This window comes from Sus scrofa, chromosome 5 (genome assembly GCF_054392235.1).
Source record: "Sus scrofa isolate SSC_HxYL_T2T_F1_AM1 chromosome 5, Sscrofa_HxYL_maternal_Yorkshire_Landrace_v2.0, whole genome shotgun sequence".
NCBI lineage: Eukaryota > Metazoa > Chordata > Mammalia > Artiodactyla > Suidae > Sus > Sus scrofa.
In genome coordinates this window covers 23,934,647-23,955,017 of record NC_139387.1, presented here as the reverse complement: position 1 = coordinate 23,955,017, position 20,371 = coordinate 23,934,647, and the positions used below count along the sequence as shown (strand labels likewise).

The 20,371-nt window shown below is 34.9% G+C and overlaps 3 protein-coding genes across 3 annotated transcripts in view; all 3 read right to left on the bottom strand.

The window, feature by feature from the left end:
• The window catches only part of LOC146403237 (olfactory receptor 6C3-like), a 555,083-nt gene that overhangs the window by 480,019 nt on the left and 54,693 nt on the right, over window positions 1-20,371 (bottom strand). The window lies entirely within an intron of this gene.
• Window positions 2,113-5,223, bottom strand: LOC100623545 (olfactory receptor 6C3). The gene is given in 2 exon segments (XM_084955926.1): window positions 2,113-4,905; window positions 4,908-5,223. Coding segments are annotated over 2 exon segments (930 nt in total). The 5' UTR covers window positions 5,200-5,223; the 3' UTR covers window positions 2,113-4,267.
• Window positions 14,184-19,253, bottom strand: LOC146403239 (olfactory receptor 6C6-like). Its single transcript, XM_085024868.1, has 2 exons — window positions 19,224-19,253; window positions 14,184-16,505 (listed from the first exon to the last, which is right to left on the bottom strand). The coding sequence occupies exons 1-2, from the start codon at window positions 19,251-19,253 to the stop codon at window positions 15,522-15,524; spliced, it is 1,014 nt and encodes a 337-aa protein (XP_084880994.1). The 3' UTR covers window positions 14,184-15,521.

The following is a 20,371-nucleotide window of genomic DNA, read 5'->3' as shown; positions in this document are numbered from 1 at the left end:
GTAGACAGGATATGGCTGAGGAAAGACTATCAAGCTATAACATATGTCAACAGTCTCTTCAAAAACTAAAAGCAAAGAGAAAGAGTGGGGAAAAAAAAAAAAAAAGAATGGAATATCCAAGGACTGTGGCACAACAAGAAAAGAAGTAGCATATGTATAATGGAAATACCAGAAGGAGAAGAAAGGAAGAAAGTAACAAAAGAAATATTTGAAACAAAAAGGACTGAGAATTTCTCGCAATTAATATCAGACAACAAATCACAGATCCAGGAAGCTCAGAGAAGACTGATGAGAAGAAATATTGAAAACTATACTGACGCATATCATTTTACAAAGAAAAGAAAGTCTAAGATAGAGAAAAAATCCTGAAAGAAGCCAAAACAAAAACAATACCTTAGGTATAGAAGAGCAAAGAGCAGAATGCCATATAAGTTCTCCTTAGAAACCATGTGAACAAGAATTGAGTGGAGTGAAGTATTTAAATAGTGGAGAGAAAAAAAATCAACCAACCTGTAATTCTGCACTCTGTGAAGTTATCTCTTAAAGGAGAAATAAGGATTTTCTCAGAGAAACAAACATTAAGTGAATTTATTGTCAGTACACACAGCTTGAAGGGAATGTTATAAGAAATTTTTTAGAAGGAAGGAAAATAATATGTCAGAAACTCAGATCTCTAAATTTTAAAAAAGCAAGAGAAAAGGAATAAGTAAAGGTAAAATAAAAACTAGGTATTTGATCTGTTAAGGTACTGACGTGATTCATGCAGTAGAAAAGTCTGATTTGAAAATGAATTTTAATTAATTGTAATGTGTACTGTAAACAGTTGGGAAATAACATAAAAAAGGAAGAAGGGAAAGGAGAAACAGCAGCAACAATATGCTATCAAAGGAGAGTAAATGAAATCATATAAAATGTTCAAGTAAACAACAAAAGGCAAGAAAGACTGGAAAACAAAAGTAGGAATAGAGAAAAGGGTGTAACATAGAAAATAGTAATGATATAGTAATCCCACTATATCAGTAGTCACTTTGGACATCAACAGTCTAAGTTTACCAATAAAAAGTCAAAGATTCTCAGAATGGATCAAAAAACAAGACTCAACCATATGTTGCCTGAAGGAAACCTACCATTGATAAAAAGATGCATATAGACTAAAAGTAATTGGATGGAGAAAAATACACCATGCTAACCCTAATTCAAAGAATGTAGGAGTAGCTATATTAACTAGACAGTCCAAACATCTAAGCAAGGAAAGTTAGAAGAAACCAAGGAGTGCATTACATAACGATACAGTAGCGATTCTCCAAGAAGACATAAAAATTCCTGTTGTGTATGCACCTAATGACAGATAATCAAACAATATAAACTAATAGAATTACAAAAAGAAATAGATGAATACAGTATCACAGTTGGATACATCAACACCCACCTATCAGAAGTGAACCTGTTTAGCAGATAGAATATCAATAAGGGCAAAGATGAACTCAACAATGTCATTAGTCAACTGGATGAAATTGACATCTATGGAATACTTCACTCAAAACAGCAAAATCCACATTCCTGTCACACTCACATGGAATATTTACCAAGGCAGACCACATCCTGGCCATCAAGTGCACATTAACACATTTAAAGTTTTGAAATAATAGTGTCTGCTTCTCACAACACAATGGAATTAAACTAGAAATCAATTAAAAAAATATAGCTAGTACATCCCCCAATACATGGAGATTAAACAACATGCTTTTAAATAACATATGAAAACGGAAAAAAAAATCTGAAGATAAATTTTAAAATATTTTGAAATTAAATTTAAAAAAACTGAACACAGTTTATCACCATCTGTGGCATGCAGCAAAAACAACGCTTAAAGATAAATTTATAGCACTGAATGCACATATAAAAAAGAAAAAAAATCTAAAATCAATCATCTAAGATGCCCACCTCAGGAAATTAGAAAAAGACCAAATTAAAGCAAAGTTAAGCAGAAGAGAAGAAGTAGTAAAAATTGGAGCAGAAATCAATAAAATAGAAAAGAAATCAATAGAGAAAGATTAATTTATTTCTTTCATTTTTTGGGGTGTGTGTGTCTTTTTAGGGCTGCACCTGCAACATTTGGAGGTTCTCAGGCTAGAGGTCAAATCAGAGCTACAGTTGTTGGCCTACGCCACAGCCACAGAAATGCTGGATCCAAGCCGCATCTATGACCTACACCACAGCTCAGGTCAACGCTGGGTCCTTAATCCACTGTGAGACCAGGGATCAAACCCTCATCCTTGTGGATACTAGTCAGGTTTGTTAACTGCTGAGCCATGACAGGAATTCTGAGACTAATTTCTTGAAAGGCACAATTAGTCTTTCTCACACAAGAATAAATAGCCAATCTGAATGTCTACTTTTTTTTTTTTTTTAAATGTCCGTGCCCATGGCATGGGGAAGTTCCCAGGCCACAGTTTGAATCTGTACAATATGCTAGTATCCACTCAAAAGTAAATGATTGATAGATAAAATGTATGCCATGTAAGCAATATATATTTTTAAAATACTGGTGTAGCTATGTCAGTATGCGTCAATGCCCGTATTACAGAAAAAATTATACTTGATAGAGAAGAATTGATGTATTTTCATAATGAGAAAAAGCTATGTTTAAAAAGATGTAACAATTGCAAATTTGTGTCTGCATAAAAGCATAGTGTTAATATTTTCACTTATAAAAACTTGACAAAACTACAAACAGAAGGAAACAGCTCCTTAGTTGTTTGGGGAGATTTAAATAATTCAGTAATGGTACCAACAGTAAAAGTACAGATTTAAATCATGTGATTACTGAACTTGAGTAGACTGACTGACTCAAGTAGGACACTGCACTCAACCACTTTTACGTATAATTTTCAAGTGTACAAGAAATGTTTAGAAACCTCTGATCATATTTTAAGCCATGAAGTGAGATTCAACTAATTTAGAAGGATGGAATTTAAAGAAAGTAAAATTTATGACCCTGTAAGGGGATTCTTTGGAAAATGTTATGCTCCAGAGGACCCATTTACAGCAGACTGAGGTCAGCACAACTCAGTGACTCTTTCCCAGGGAAGAAAAAGTTGTGTGTGGTGGGGAGCATGTGTCCCACACCTGAGCCTTTCAGGGTCTTCTGGAGGACTGTGGTCTGTGTAGCTTCTCTGGGAGCCCCTCTGGGACCTGACAAACTCTAGATGCCTAAGGGCTGTTACAGCACACAGAAATGAGGGAGCCAGAGATTATGAGCTCCATATACAAGTGGACAAAGATTTTGTAGTTAGGAATCTCCAAACACAAATCTGGAAAGATACTTTCTCAAAAAAAGATTTCACTGGCCCCCAGAATCTCTGAGTGGGCTGAATATTGATGGTTTCACCTGAACAAAGCCAGCTTAAAAAGACTGGGAGGGGTGATTATTGTCAAATGTGTAGATCCACAACAACGGAAAATTATAAGGGATGTGAAGAAATAGAAAAAAGGCACAGTCGAAGAAACAAAATAAATCTCCCAAAACAGACCCCAATAAAATGGAGGTATATAAACACCTGAAAAAGAATTCAAAGTATGTTTCATAAAGATGCTCACTGGGTTCAGGAAAGTGGCAGTGTTTTAGTTTCACTGCCTTTATTTTGAATTTTTTTAAAAAATATTATCCCCAAATTATAGATAGCATGAATACCCTATAAATAATATATAGTATCTGATCAATATTTATCTTGAAAGTATGCACTCAATTTCACAAGGTATAAAACTCTTATCTTTAAAGTGCAATGCACTAGTACATATTATATTTTTGGACTGAATTTAATGTACAATAATACAGAACATGTAGATTCTTTAAACCTTAGGAAAATATCAATGTTCATCTGAAAATACCCAAGAAATTACACACTAATTTTGAACCACTACATTTGAAGTACAATGTGACAGGATACATACCTTTCAGGAATTGATATTAACAGAATTAAAGCTATTTTTTACTTCGTGTTATAAAGTATCTCTTAAAGAAATATATTTAATTTCCAGAAGATTCTGAAGGAGAAATTACTTTTACTATATTTCCAAATGTCGGTAAACAATGCAGGGGAGACACTTAGGCATGGAGGTGGAACAAATTGATCGGAAAGCTATATTAACTGTAATGCGGAGTGTGAAGAGAATAAAAAGAGTAAGTGTAGTTATTCAGAGAGTGAGGAATTTCAAGATTTAATAAATGCTCTTTAGAGTGTCTTTTTTTTTTTAACCACAATATTCATTTCTTTGCAGAAAATACTGCTTTATAGAGCATGTCTTTGAAGGCTTGTTTTACTTGCTGTTTTCTCAGGGTGTAGATGAAGGGGTTCAGCATGGGGGCAACAGAGGTGTTGAGAATAGCTACTCCTTTTGCCAGTGATGCCTTTTCTTTGGCCGAGGGACTAGCATACATGAATATACAGCTTCCATAAGAGATGGAAATGACAATCATGTGAGAGGAACAGGTGGAGAAAGCCTTTTTTCTCTGATTGGCAGATGGGATTCTCAAAATAGTCCTGATAATGTACATATAAGATAAAATCACTAGGGCCAAGGTGAACAGCAAGGTAACCAAAGCCAAGTAAAAACCGATTACTTCTAGGAGCCATGTATCTGAGCAAGACAATTGCAAAAGGGGGAAATAGTCACATGCAAAGTGGTCAATGACATTGGAAGCACAGTAATCCAGCTGGAGGAGAAGCATAAGGGGAGGGAAAATGGTCAGAAACCCACCCAGCCACGCACAGAGCACAAGCAGGATGCAGAGTTTCCTGTTCATGATGGTCGTGTAATGAAGAGGCTTGCAGATGGCAACATAGTGGTCCTAGGACATGGTGGTTAGAATGTAAAACTCAGTCACACCCATGAAAATAAAGAGAGTTGAGCTGCACAGTTGTGATAAGAAATAGTCTTATCCCTGGTGATAATCGCGCCCAGAAATCTGGGGATGCATACAGTAGTAAAGGAGATTTCTAAGAAAGAGAAGTTCCGGAGGAAGAAATACATTGGCGTCTGTAGATGGGGGTCCACCAGGGTCAGGGTGATGATGGTCAGGTTTCCAGTGACACCTGATACATATGTGACAAATAAAAAGAGGAGAATCACAACCTGAAGGTCGGGATCATCCGAAAGGCCTAAGAGGACAAACTCTGTGATCACCGTGTGGTTCATTTCTCTTTTTCTCTTTCTTTTCTTCTTTTAAAGATATTTAGGTGGAGAGTATATTAAAGGGAGGGGAGGAATGATATCATTCATCAAGATCAATATCATCATTGATACGGTTCCCAAGTATTCTCTATAATTCATGAAGGTGTTATTTCTATCAACTTTGCATTGTCATAGTACATATTCGTGACTCCTGCTTTATGTTCTAGTTTTCTTATTTTAAATGTAGCAGAAGTTAAGAAGACCTCATACAATAAGTCACATTATTGAGAATTGATAAATGAAATCAATGCTTTTTGCTTTGTTTTGTTTATGCAAATCATTGAATTTTTGTTGAAATAATCATATAAATATGCATTTTTCTTTTTTCTATGATGTGCATAGTAGCAGATATTATCACCTAAAAACAGAAATGGATGATCTCACTTCTATCAAAAATAAAAATGAAACTTAGAAGAATAAAGTAACAACTGATTACTTTTATGAAATAAATCAATTAATGATTTTCTTAGCAAATAAAATAAACTTTAAATGTTTAATTATTAATTAATTTAATTTACATTAATATTCATTAATGTAATTATAAAGATGAGAACATTCTATACATATTGTATATGTATTTACAACAAATAGAATAAATCTCCTAATTATTTTATTTAATTAATAGAGAAGATATTCACTTACTGATTTGTCTTATAATTCCATTGAAATCATTGATATTTGACATCTCCCATGATTGCTAGGAATGTATATATAGAAACATTTTTATTTTTGTGCTTAAATGAATTGGCAGTACTTACCTATTTTTCACTTTGCACCGATACACAAATTGAAAAGTAAGTACTTGCCTCAGATCTTAGCAGTTCTCTCACCCAGTTTGTAGCTTAGTGCATTTTCCATTCAAACATCCTTCTCTCTTAGTTAATAAACTTTCATAAAAAATGTTTTACTTCCTTGTAGTTCTGCCTCACATTTATCTGTTGCATGAGACAACTGATCCTATGGTGTATTCCAGAAATGTATAGGAAAACCTCTCCTCACCATCCTAACCTGTTCAATTAATTTCCAGCTCTGCTGAATATACATTCTGTGTACTTGGCTTGCTAAAATCATGACAGCTACCTTCTCCATATTTCAGACAGCCGTATTTCTGCTGTGAATAATAGAATGCAAAAGCATTGCTTCTCTGCCAGACACCTGCAAAAGTCACACTAAGCAAATGTGATTAAATTTTTCTCTGTTTTATGATGATTCTTAGGAAATAGTTCAGGAAATGAAAGTAGAATATCGGAAACCTTATGAAGTTGTGGAAATATACTATCATCCACTTCAATCATGTTGGTCTAGAAGTTTAAGAAACAATATCTAAAGAAAGAACTGCCAGGGATATGGCAACACTGGATATTATGAGTGTAGATTCTTAGATCTTGCGTCACTCTGGTTGCACTAATAGATCACATTTTTGAGTCTAGGTGTTTTGGCCTAAGAAGAGAGTCAGGCACTGATCTCCTGGGAACAAAGCAAAGTCCAGGCCACATCTCTGCCATATCATAGACCAGGAGGGATTTCTGGAAGCCACTCTGGGCAGCCACCTATCTCTCCTCTATAGTGAATCTCCCTTGAGAATGGTTACACATCTTTGTGTCCCAGAGAGGACCTGAATGTTGACTTCTCCAAACAGTCACTTCCATTAGTCGCAATTATTTACTATTTCATGAGCAATCAAAATAAGTGTGAAATCACAAAAGTAGAACCCTTAATGTACTTTATATTTAGTCGTCTTCTTGGTACATAAAAATGTTCTACATGTATACCTTCTGTTGTTTATCCTGAGGCTTTGTTATTGTTGGGACTTCAAAAACAAGGTTATTTCCTAATTTAAGTTAAATAATAAGTATTATAATGCATGCATTGTGCTCACAGTTTTTAAAAAATGCTATTACTTAAGTTAACTAATTTAGTTATTATCAACAGCCATATTTAATTGCTGTGCCAGTATTGTCCATCTTATTGTTCATCTTGGCCTTTGCCTTTATTTATCATATTGATTTTTTTGCATTATCGATTGTCGATGAGTGGCTAGAGCCACTACTTTATTGTCTTATCAAATGGCTCTTTTCGTAGTCTGCCACTTACCAGTGGCTTATTCATTGTTACAGTTTATGCAGAAAAGGCCAGACGATGTCTACTTCATTTCTTTTTCAGTACTCAGAGTTGGTTCTCTGGTGTCTTCTTGTTCATCTTTATGAACACATGGATTTACAAATTTGTATTTAGGTCACGTTAGTAAGTGACATCACTGCTTCTTGAGAGCGCTTTAGCCAGCTATTTGGTTGGCTTCTCACTCTTTCGGACATTACACCTTTACTCTTTGATAGCTTCCTTCCCGTCATAAATGGCATGTTTTCCCAGACTCAAAGAGTATTCTTTACATTGGTAAGGAAATGTTAAGATAAGAATCTGGGTACTATTTCTGATCATTGCTGTGAGATTGATTGCCCTTTCTAGGTATTTTTAGTGGATCGAGCCAGCAAATATGTATTTTTTTAAAAGCTATAATATTCATGAGTGCATCCTAAAATGCATCATTCCAATTTAGGATTACTGGACTTTTACAAAACCCTTTTTATTTTTCATACATTTGTATTTCCTTTCATAATGAGAACCTAGTTATCAGTAGAATTAGACAAAACTGTAAATCACATCAATCGTCATTTGCTTCTTCCCCTCGCATTACACAGACAACGGAATTAGAATAACAATGACAGCACTAGCACCCACAAGATCATTCCTACCTAGGGACAGTTTAAAGTATTTTTAACTATTCTGTGCCCTCAGATTAAATCCCACTTGGATGTATAATACAATTACAATATTTAAGATTTCTTTGAATAAGACCGCTTTGTGTGATTATCTCACCAACTAAATACATGTTTAATTATATTTATTCCAGTCAATTTTATTTTTCAGAGAATCTTTCTGTATATTTAATGGATTTGTAACTAATCCATATAGTTACAAAATCACATAGTCAAACTACATAAAATTTTAAAAGTCTGTCTTCAAACACTGCTATTTCCAACCTATTTCTTTCTTTTTCTAAATGGAACTCTTTTTTTTTTTTTTTTTTTTGTCTTTTTTTTGCTATTTCTTGGGCCGCTCCTGCGGCATGTGGAGATTCCCAGGCTAGGGGTCCAATCGGAGCTGTAGCCACCAGCCTACGCCAGAGCCACAGCAACGCGGGATCCGAGCCGCGTCTGCAACCTACACCACAGCTCACGGCAACGCCGGATCGTTAACCCACTGAGCAAGGCCAGGGACCGAACCCGCAACCTCATGGTTCCTGGTCGGATTCGGTAACCACTGCGCCACGACGGGAACTCCTGGAACTCTTTTTTTAAAAAGTTCTTTGATTTATATGTCCATTGTTTATTTTTTAAACATAAGCTATTGCATATGCAAATTAATATTTTCCCTTCTTAGGGAAGTATGTATACATTTTTCCATTTTGTTTCATCAGTCAATACATAATGAGGATATATTTTATCTATAACATCAATCAATAGATCAATAATTATCAGTATATAATGAGGACCATGCTACAGTAGTATAGAGATGTATGTTATGCCTTTTACAGGTAAAAGTGTGTAAATACTATTGTTTATTCAAAAAGCAGTCAATAATGTATAGAATTCTGACTTCGTCTATTAAACTCTTTTCTTTCCGTTGTACTGAGGTATAATGGGCGTGCAGCACTGTGTACGTTTAAGGCGTACATGATTTGACTTACAAACTTCAGGAAACGTTTATTAAACACCCACCATCTCATATAGATACAAAATTAAAGAAACAGAAAAATATTTTTCCTTGCAATGAGAACACTTAGTATTTACTCTCCTAACATGTCTGTGTAACATAACAGCACTGCTCATTATATTGGTCATGTTGTGCTTTACATCTCAAACCATATCATGCCATTCCCTTCTGGCTTGCAAAGTTCTTTTTTTTTCTTTCACTGCTTTTTAAAATTTGCTCTTTATCTGCAACTTTTTCCATTTTAGTGAAGATACATGTCTGGGTTTGAGTCTCTTTGGGTTCATCTTGTTTGGGACTCTCTTTGCTTCCTGGACCTGGATATCTATTTCCTTCTTTAGATAAGTTTTCAGCCATAATTTCATCAAGTATATTTTCTGCCCCTTCTCTCTTTTCTTTCTGGAACTTTCATAATGAGAATGTTAGTACAATTGATGTTGTCCAAGAGGTCCCTTAAACTATCCTCATTGGAATTATTTTTCTTTTTGCTGTTCTGATTGGTTGATTTCCAGTATTCTTTCTTTTAGGTTGCTTGAGTGTTTTTGGATCTCATAATCCTCTTTTAATTCATTTTAGTATATATTTTATTTATTATTGTATTCTCCAGCTCTGACTGGTTCAGTCTTATTTTTATCTAGTTCTTTGTTGCAATTCTTACTATGGGAGATCCTGCTACTGCGTAGAGGGTTACGAATGTGACTACGGCTGCTCAAGTCGCTGTTGAGGCATGGGTTCTATCCCTGGCCTGGCCCAGTAGGTTAAAGAATCTGGCATTGCTGCAGATGTGGTGTGGGTCACAACTGCAGCTCCACTCAGTCCCTGGCCTGGGAACTTCCATATGCTTTTGGTGCAGCCATGAAAAAAAGAAAAGAAAGAAATTCTCTCTGTGTTCCTCTCTTCTTTTCCAAGTTCAGTAAGTGTTTTTTATTTTCCTTTTAATTACCATTGCTTTGAACTCTTTATCATGTAAATTACTTATGTTTATTTCATTAGAATCTTTTTCTGGGGTTCTATCTTTCCTTTGGAACATATAGCACCGTCCTCTCATTTTATTTTATTTTCCCTGTTTGCCTCTATGAAATTAGGTGAAATAGTTAATTACCCCCCAGTCTGGAAGCCATGTCCTCGTGTGGGAGCGTCCCTATGTAGTCTGCCTGTGCCCAGTGGCTTTGGTAGGAGAGCTGGCTCTGAAATGGTCACTGGCCACATGTTCTCTTGGGGTGTTCTGGCAGCCATCTCCTTGAGGCTTTAAAACCCCTGCATGTCTTACCTGTTGCAACATGTTTTCAGAGCCTATCCTTCTTTTTTGACTTTTTTATGGTATGATTCAACTCTAAAATATTGTACAGTCTATCATGAATTCTTAGTGACCTATTCTTCTTGGGACATCCACATATTTAAAAATTCTGTACATATTTGTTTATATTCAACACTTCTGTGGCTTGGCTTTTTACATTTTCATCTTTAATACATCCAGCATTTATTATTATATGAAATATGATGGATACTTTTATTTGCTTTTCAGTTGAATATCCTGCTGCCCTGACATCAGTGGGCTGGAGCCAATGGAAGACTTTGAACAGTGATTTACCAAGAGGGTTGATGTCAGGTTATCCCCTGTTAATAAAGTTTCTAGCCCAGAAGTCTCATTAATAACAGGCACATGTAGTGATTCAGCTAGAAAAGTGACTGCATCTTTTGAAATATCACCTTGGTCTGAGAAAATCATACCTCTGATATTCCAGAAATAGAAAAGTCTTCATAGTGCCTTTAACATAAAGTGTCTAATTTTAACAGGGCCAAGCCTTGTGCGATTTGACCCCCTCCTACCATTCAGACTCACTTGATGCCACCCATCTTCACTTTTTCATTGGCACATAACTGTGTTTTTTGTTTGTTTGTTTGTTTGTTTGTTTTAATAATCTGACAATTTCTCTTCTCCTTCAGAAGATGCACAGTCATATACATTCTTCTGCCTCCTGGAGGTGGTTTCTTTGGCCCTTCAGTTCACTTCTACTTTAATTTTACTCTTTATGACACTCTTCTTTGAATCTTCGATTTTCTCAAACTCTTCTATGCTTCTGTAATGTGCAGTGCTTCCTCTTTGCAGTAATAATTGTATTTTAATTGCTACCAAAGTGTCATTCTTGCTAGATTGTAAGTTTCACAATGTAAGTCTCAAGTTGCATGAGTCATTTTTTTAATTAAATTTATGAATTAATTAAAAGCACATAGTGGCTAGTGTATTGAATAACACAGATTATAGAACATTCTCATTAATTCAGGTAATTGTTCTGGACAGTTATTTCCCTTTCTGTTAGTCTTTTTTTCTGGGGGTGGGGGTGCTAACCATGGCAGTGGAAGTTCCCAGGCCACAGATCAACCCACACCACAGTGGCAGCCTGTGGTGCAGCTGCAGCAATGCTGGATCCTTAATCCACAGCACCACATGGGAACTTCCCCCTTTCTGTCATTCTTAAAATAGCATCTTACTGAAAGATGTGTATCATCTTGCTGAAACCCAGGCCCTGGGTGAACTTTACTTTGAGCTCATCAAGTGGCACACCATTTCTTGTAACTGCTAGGCATTTTCTCTCCCTCTCTCTCTCTTTCTTTCTTTCTTCCTTTCTCTCTCTCTCTCTTTCTTTCTTTCTTTTACACACACACACACACACACACACACACACACACTTTTCTTAAGGTTTTATCTGAATCTCATGTAATCTTTGAAATCTTTCCTGTTTGCAAAGCCAGGATTAAGTGCTGTCTCTTCTCTGCCTTCCTAAAACTTTGTACTCTTATCTCACTTTGTTGTAATTAATTATACATTTGTCTGTTTCTATTATAAAGCTACTTATTAAAACAATGGGCTTTGTTCACTTCACCTTTGTATATCTAAAGCCAAGAAGAAGTATACAATTAAAAATTATTGTGATGTATTTATTATCTATATCCACACACACATATATATATAAATGACTAATCAAATTTTGTTAAGAATTTTTATATCAGTGTTCATGGGAGACATTGATTGAGCTGTAGTAGTTTCCTCTTCTTATAATTAAGTTTTCTGGTTTCACATTAGGGTAATATTAAAAAAAAGTTTGTGGAGTTCCCATTGTGGCTCAGTGGTTGAGAACCCAACTAGTATCCATGAGGATGCAGGTTCAGTCCTTGGTCTTACTTAGTGGGTTAAAGATCTGGCATTGTCACAAGCTGTGGTGTAGTCACAGATGTGGCTGGGATCCTGCATTCCTGTGGCTTTGGCATAGGCCAGCAGCACTGATTCAACCCCTAGCCCAGAAATTCCCATATTCTGCAAGTGCAGCCTTAAAAGAAAATAAAAAGTTAAAATTTTCGTGTATGGGAAGAGTTTTAATTACACAGTCACACTCTGAAATAGAAATAGGGACATATTCATGCCTTCTTCAGTGAGTTTTAGGGTTTGTGTTTTTCAGAAATTGGCCAATTTCATGTAAGCTATCAGATTTTTTTTTTCTTTTTTCTTTTTTTAGGGCTGCATCTATGCCATATGGAAGTTTCCAGGCTAGGGTTTGAAGTGGAGCTGCAGCTGTTAGCCTATGCCACAGCCACAGCAATGCCAGATCCAAGCCTCATCTGCTACCTACACCATAGCTTGGAGCAATGCCAGATCCTTAACCCACTGAGGGTTAAGGGATTGAACTTGCAACCTCATGGATACTAGTCAGGTTCTTAACCTGCTGAGCCACAGTGGGAACTCATAAGCTATCAGATTTAAGGGCATAATGTTGTTTGAATTTCTGAATCATATGGTAACTCAGCAGTTAACTTTTTAAGGAAAGTGCAAAACATTTCACAAATAGCAGCACCATTTTACATATGTAGCAACAATGTGTGAGGGTTCCACTTTCTGAGCATCATAAATAACACTAATTACATTTATGTATCTATGTATCCTGGTGGCTGTGGAGTGGTATTTCACTGTGGTTTTCGTCTGTATTTCTCTAATGACTGCTAACCACTGTACTAATCTTGGGCATCTTTTCATCTGCTTTTTCTCATTTGTATACCTTTGGAGAAATGTCTAGTCAAGTCTTTTGCTTATATTTGTTGAGGTTTTGGTCTTTTAATGGTTCGGTGAGAGGAGTTAGTTTATACATATTGAACAAAATAAGTGCAAAAGTTATACAAAGAAAATAACATTTGGTTTTCATGGATTGTAGACAATATTGTTACTTCAGGTGGCACTACTTCCCAAGCTGATCTATAGATTCAGTGTAAGGCTTATGAAACTTTCAACCACTCTTTTCACATAAATGGCAAGCTAATCCTAAAATACATATGGAATTGCAAGGGAATTGAAAAGGACCCAGAATAGCCAAAATGCTGAAAAAGAGGAACAAAGTTGCAGGAGTAGTATTTTCCAATTCGAAAACTTACTATAAAGCTACAGTAATCAAGAGAGGGTGATACTGGCGTTAACAGTTGACCTACAGATCAAGGGAACAGAACAAAGAGCCCTATAGGAGACATTAATGATCAACTGATTTTTAACAAAGGTACCAAGGTTATAACTGGATACCTACATGCAAAAGAAAAATTTTATCACTGTCTCACACCATATCAAAAATCAACTCAAAAGAAAAGAAAGACCTAAATATGGGCACTAAAATGATAAATCTCATAGAGGAAACTGTGGTTCATAACTCCCTGTAACTTTGATCAGGCAATGTTTTCTTAAAGATGACACCAAAAGCACAAACCACAAAAGAAAAAATGGCCTAATTTGACTTAAAATTAAAGCTGTAGTGATCAAAGGACACAATGAAGAAAGTGAAAATACAAGCCAAAGAAGCCAAAAAATATTTACAAATCAAGTATCTAATAAGGGTTTAGTGTTTTATTAAGAACTTATTGGAAAGTAAACTCTAGGTCGATGAAGATTTCAAGACCTTGAATATAGTAACGTGGACTCACTCCCTTATTTTCAACATAGAAAAGCAGATTGATAACAATGCTGGCTTAAAAATAGTAGAATGATCCAAAATACAACTCTCAACTTCAATTTTTTCTACCAGGGACTCGTGGACAATAGATATACTATCAAAAAATTACCTTAGTGATTTTTTTCACTTATTTTTCCCTGATGGAATATTACATGCAGGATGGACATCTATATATTTGGGGGATTTTTTTGAAGGCCTCTTTTTATCTGACAGTATATCAATAATACTTCTTTCTTAAAAGGCATTAAACATATAAGTATGTGCAGGAGTGAGCAGAGGGAAAATCCCAAGAAAACTCAACTCATTTTTTAAAATCTCCTTTAATTTATTCCAGAGATCCAGAGGTTTAACAGCTTCCTTCAGCTTGTTCCTCTAAATACCTCCAGAGGTATCACAGTGAGCTTTGGATTCATGGGCCATTATTGCATTTTAACTCACAAATAACTCATGTAGTTAAAACATTAGCTCTTGTCTTCCTGACTCCAACATCTGAAAAACCTATCCTTAAAACAGTCAACAGAGGAATCTTTCTAAAAGAAATACCTGATTACATAGGTTCTTAGATTTTAAAAGTACACAATACATGTAGGGATAACTTGACCTCCTTGCTGTACAGTGGGAAAATAAAAAAAAAAAAAAAAAAAAAAAAGTACACTCTCCTGTGAATCATCAGCCGCAGAATCACCTAGTAGACTGTGTTCCTATTCTGTGTTCCAGTTAAGTCGAAAACATATTTTAGGGATGAGAATATGGACTTTGCATTTAAATACGCTAAGCTGGTGGGCGATTCTTATTCATTCCACATATTCAGGACTTTAAACTTACCAAGTAGGGATCTGGTACAGTTTTGGACATACAAGTCTCTTACAATTTGTAGGCTGCCTTTTTTTTTCTTCCTTTGCTGAATATTATCTCAAATGAAGCAACATCTTCACCCAAGGGCAGCTAATACTTATTAAGGGTACAGTCTAGACCAGAGGCAGATCCTGAATTACTTTATAGAGAGAGTCTCATTTCATTCTCAAATGAACCTTATAAAAGTAGAGTTATCATTATTACATGTATTTCACAGCTGGACAGATTGAGCAACAAAGAATTTGAGAGACTTGATCAAACTCACATATACATCTAAATTTCAACCTTGGATGACTAGCCAAAAGTATAAAACTGAATTATCAGGCTTCTGATACCAGCAAGTTACATTTAAAGTACTTTTCAGATCCCAGTGGTAGTATATGCTATTATACATATGTCTGTAAAATGCTCTTATGATTAATATATAATTATTTTATTTAGGTCAGTACTATGTATTATAGATAAAATTTAACATTTGTGTTGATAACTTGAATAAAGGACTCAGTGTAACATAAAAAATAATGATAATAATAAACAGTATTAGGAAGAAAAAGGGCATTGTATTAAAAGGCTTAGTTAAAATGTTTTGAGAAGGCTAAATAATTGAAGGACATTTTAAAATGAATAACAATTTTTGGTTTTTTCTTCAATATTTTAAACTTAATTTTTCCCTCATTTATTGAAATAAACAACGTTTTGGAGTGTATCCTTGAAGGCTTGTTTCACTTGCTGGTTCCTTAGAGTGTAAATGAAGGGGTTTAATAAAGGGGCAACTGAGGTATAGATAACTGCTACTCCTTTGGATAAAGTCACCCTTTCCTTTGCTGATGGCTTCACGTAAATAAAGATACAGCTGCCATAAGTAAGGGAGACTACAATCATGTGAGAAGAGCAAGTGGAGAAAGCCTTTGACCTTTTCTGGGCAGAGGGGACGTTTAGAATGGTCTTGATAATATATGTGTAGGAAAGAGTCACTAACAACAATGTAACCCCCAGAGTTACAACAGCTGACCCAAATGAAATCAATTCTAGGAGGTGAGTGTCTGTGCAAGAAATCTGCAGCACAGGGGAAGTGTCACATATGAAGTGATCAATTACTTTGGAAGCACAAAATTCCAGTTTCAATCCCAAGACCACTGGTGGAAAGGTAAGCAGAAAGCCAGCTGCCCATGAACTAAGTACAAGTTGGTAGCACACTTTTTTGCTCATAATGATTGGGTAATGTAGGGGTTTGCAGATTGCTACATAACGATCAAAAGACATGGCAGCTAGCAGGTAAAATTCTGTAACACCTAATACGAGGAAAAAGAATAACTGAGATGCACAACCATTGTAGGAAATTATTTTGTTTTTAGTTATGATGCTTATTAAGAATCTGGGAATGCAGACTGTGGTTAATGAAACTTCCAAGAAGGAGAAGTTTTGGAGGAAAAAATACATGGGAGTCTTGAGACGGGGATCCAGCAAGATAAGAAGGATGATGGATAGGTTCCCCTTCACACTCAACATATAATTTAGAAAGAGAAATATAAAAATCACCATTTGCAATTGTGGGTCATCAGTCAATCCCAGCAGAATGAACTTTAGTTCTCCTGACTGGTTCTTCACTTCAGATTTGAGACCTATTAAATAGATAGAAGGAAACAGCTCCAAAATCTGATGTAACAAGACATCTTAAGAACTGTAGACACAGAAAAATAATTCAGACATGTAAATAAGCTTAAAAGTTTGATACAATTTCACAAGACAAAGGATACCTAAAATTACATCATTTGTTAGCATAAACATCCTCAAATTGGCTGCTCCTTTATAACCAGACTAAATTCTTTCTTTCTCTCCATTTCAACCTGAAAGATAATTTAAATTTTAGTTGATAATTTCCCAATGATTTGAATTCTATTTAAATGTTCTACACAGAACATAAGTATTACTAGAAATGATTTTCTATGTATATTTCATAAAGAACTGAAAAATTTCTTGTAACATCTTGACAGTTATACCAGTGTCAATTTTCAGTATTTATTTAAAAATTCATAGCTCATTAAAATACTTATTAAAGATATGGAACACATAAAAATAATAATAGTTACATATTTTCTCTGTCATGGAAATATTCTAATATATGCCATTAACTATTTTCTCCCAATGTTATATTTTTCCATTTTTTCTTTGTCTCATTTCCTAAAATTGTTTTTTCCTTTGGTTTTAAATATATCAGTTTTCTCCTAATCACCTGCATTTATTTACTCAGGAAGAACTGAATATTGCATCTGTATAAAAATGAAGAAAATATGACAATTCAAGTGTCAGTGAAAATTACCTAACTTGTATTTACAGAATGGCTTTTTTTTTTTTGACCTAGACATATATATATATACTAAATTATATGTGACTTACCACTTCCAGGTTATATTAATATAATTCCTCCTATGGGACTATGATAGGAATAAGTACCAAAAATAAATGATAAATATTCTCACTCTTATTATAAACTATTCAGTTGTTTGAAGAGTAAATTTAATTACAGTGCTTTTCTGGAGAAGGATTCAAAGAAGAGATACAATCTGGAAATTATGTTCACATGCTAAAATCTTTCACTTTTAATCACATACATAAAAATCACGATATAGATAGTACAGATAATTTAATTAGAATATTCTTTTATGTCAGAGAAGGTTCATTTTCTATTTTTTTAAAAACAGAAAAAATATTTCATAAAAATTCTAATTGAAAATGTTGTACTCTAAATGAAAAGATGTTTTAGGAAATCCCCCAATGAAAGGAACCTAAAATTTGCCACAACCAACTGTTGCTTCAAATTGTACACTAACAAAAGCTGCAGTTTTATCATTTTGCCCATAAGAGGCACAGGGGATTAATTGAAATTAAAAGAGGAAAGCAAAAGAAATGCCCTCTGGAGACTGCTTTCAGAAAGGACATACCAGTTAAGTTTAAAAAAAGAAAGAAAAAAGTAAAGAAAGGAAAAAGAGAAGAAACAGAAAGCAAAGAATTAAAGAAAAATCAAGCAAAAAACCCCTGTGAAGTGCTTTAACTACAAAACTGATGGGCTGTTCTCTCAAAAGAGAACAAGAGATGATTTATTTAAAATATTTAAAATATTTAAAATATTTAATGCCAACAAGAATTTCAGATATTCCTCTGCCATGGGACAAAGTGATGAGTTCTACTGGTGAGAAAGTTTACCTAAAACGGAAACCCCTCTCTTGTTTCCATTAGGCAGTAAATTGGAATTTCATTAACTGGATTATGACTCTTATTTACTTTTATTTTGAAACAATATAACACATAAAGAAAAATACATAACAAGGATCTTTTATTCCTAAGCCACTTGTTGCTCCATCTGCCATTCCATATACTTATGTGTATTTATAAAAAAAGAATATTCTACTAGCTAAGCGCAATAAAAACATTATTATCAAGATGTTAATAATGGTATGGTATTAACATCAAATCCTCCAATCTTATCCAAATGTAGAATATTTTCCCTTTATAGAAAAAAAGAATATAGTTTAATTTAGAACTGCATGTTTTGTTTAATTTTTATATTTTAGTATCCTTTTATTTGGAATAGTTTCCTAGTCTTCTGTTAACTTTCAAGGATGTTGTTTGGAAATCATTTCCCAGTAATTATATATTATGTCCTTCAGTTTTTGTCTAAAGTTTCTGCATGACTCTATTCAATTTATGAACCTTTGGCAGAAATGTCATAGAAACGATGATACCTTCTCATTGGATCCTATCAGATATTGTGCTATTTCATAATGTTCCCATTATTGATGATGATGAGACTTTATTTCTTGATTAATATAGCTATTTATAAGACTGTCCACCATAGAGCTACTCTTCTACCTTTAAAATTAGGAACTCTTTGACTTCCTGTCATGGTGCAGTGGAAGTGAACCTGACTAGAATCCATGATGATGGAGGTTCAATGCCTGGCTTTTCTCGGTGGGTTGGGGGTCTGGTGTTGCTGTGAGCTCCAGCAGCTATAGCTCTAATTCAAACCCTAGCATGGAAACTTCCATATGCCAGGGCATAGCTCTAAAAAACAAAAAAATAAAAAATAAAAAATAAATAAAAATAGTAACTATTTTGTGTAGGTACGTTAAATACTACATAAATAGCTGAACCATTGAAAAATTTCAAGTTTATAGATAATTTACATCATTACACATTTATGTCTTCCAATTTTACTCATTATTATTATTACTTATTTTAATGCTCAATTGCCCCAGAGTTGGCCAGTATAAGTCACTTCAAGATATTTTTTTTGGTCCTTTTATCATGCCCCCTCAATTTTTAAAGGCTTCTTTATTTTCTGGCACCAGAAATTGCTGTGATATCATCTTGTACCTTTTCTGTACCAACCTTGGCATAAGCCATTTCTTGAAGGGGTCTTAGTTGTGTTTAGTGAAGAAAATTATTTTGAAGGGAAGATCTAGGTTCTATGAATGCTCTATGCACTCATTTGTACACAGAATCAATGTTCCCAGGCCCTCACAGTGGACAGATTAACAGAGTCCCACATACACACACCAATATATATACACACAAACACAGATACACAGATACACACAATATATATTCATACTTATATTCATTTTTATAATCTCTCACTAGATGTTGAATAACATGAACAAGCACTGGTACATTAATCCAGCACCATAGAGCTTATTCCATTGTATTTATTTGATGTGCAATTGAAGAAAATGTGGCTTAAGATCATGACCATTCCTCCAGAAATGTTTAACTTTTGAGTTTGCTAGGTACCACATGCCTTTAGTAATCCAGGATAACCTTGGTCCAAATGCACATATTGAGATGATTTGAAGCGGAACTACCTAGTACCTGTGAGAGTTTGCCTACCGAAGTTTCTTGATCTAAAACTAGAAGTGTTCACCCAGTCCCTCTGAGGTGCCCTATCTCTGGAGCCAGGCACTAGTCAAAAACACTGAGCTCTTCTCCATTTCTCAGTCATCACTTAGGAGTCAGTAATTCCCACAGGGAAAATGAGAGTCAAAAGGCAAATTAATTTTCCTGGATCTTGATTCCCTGTTTTCTGGCCTGATTATTCTTCCCTATCTTGTTATCGCTCCAATTAATATTGAAGCCATATATAAGCCCCTCTTTCCCTGTCTTGGCAGAATCTGTCTCATGTAGTCAGTTTGGAACTCTAGAGTCTATGCATGCTGGCAACTTCCAGTAGAAGGCTGAGATGATGAATTTCTGTTAATTTCTGTAATTCCAGTTCCTAGCCCACTAACAGGAAACCTCCCTGAACCCTTCAACCCCATGGCTCGCAGCAATGCATGTGTTCTTGGAGCAGTTTGCACCCAGCTTGCAGGAGTCAAGATAGGCAAAAAGACTCTGTTCTTCAAATACCGGGGATCTGTACTCTGATGGACTGCTACTAAAGGACTAGAAAGTCACCAAATATTTGGAAATTAAGTCATATACTTGTACATAGTCAATTATTCGCAAGAGGAATCAGAAAGAATTTG

Bases quoted from the DNA above. Each gene is read 5' to 3' on its own strand.
- LOC146403239 (XM_085024868.1), bottom strand. From the start codon at position 19,253: ATGGCTTATGCCAAGGTTGGTACAGAAAAG. The intron at 16,506-19,223 runs GTACAAGATGAT...TTGTTACATCAG, and splicing joins CCAAGGTTGGTACAGAAAAG to ATTTTGGAGCTGTTTCCTTC.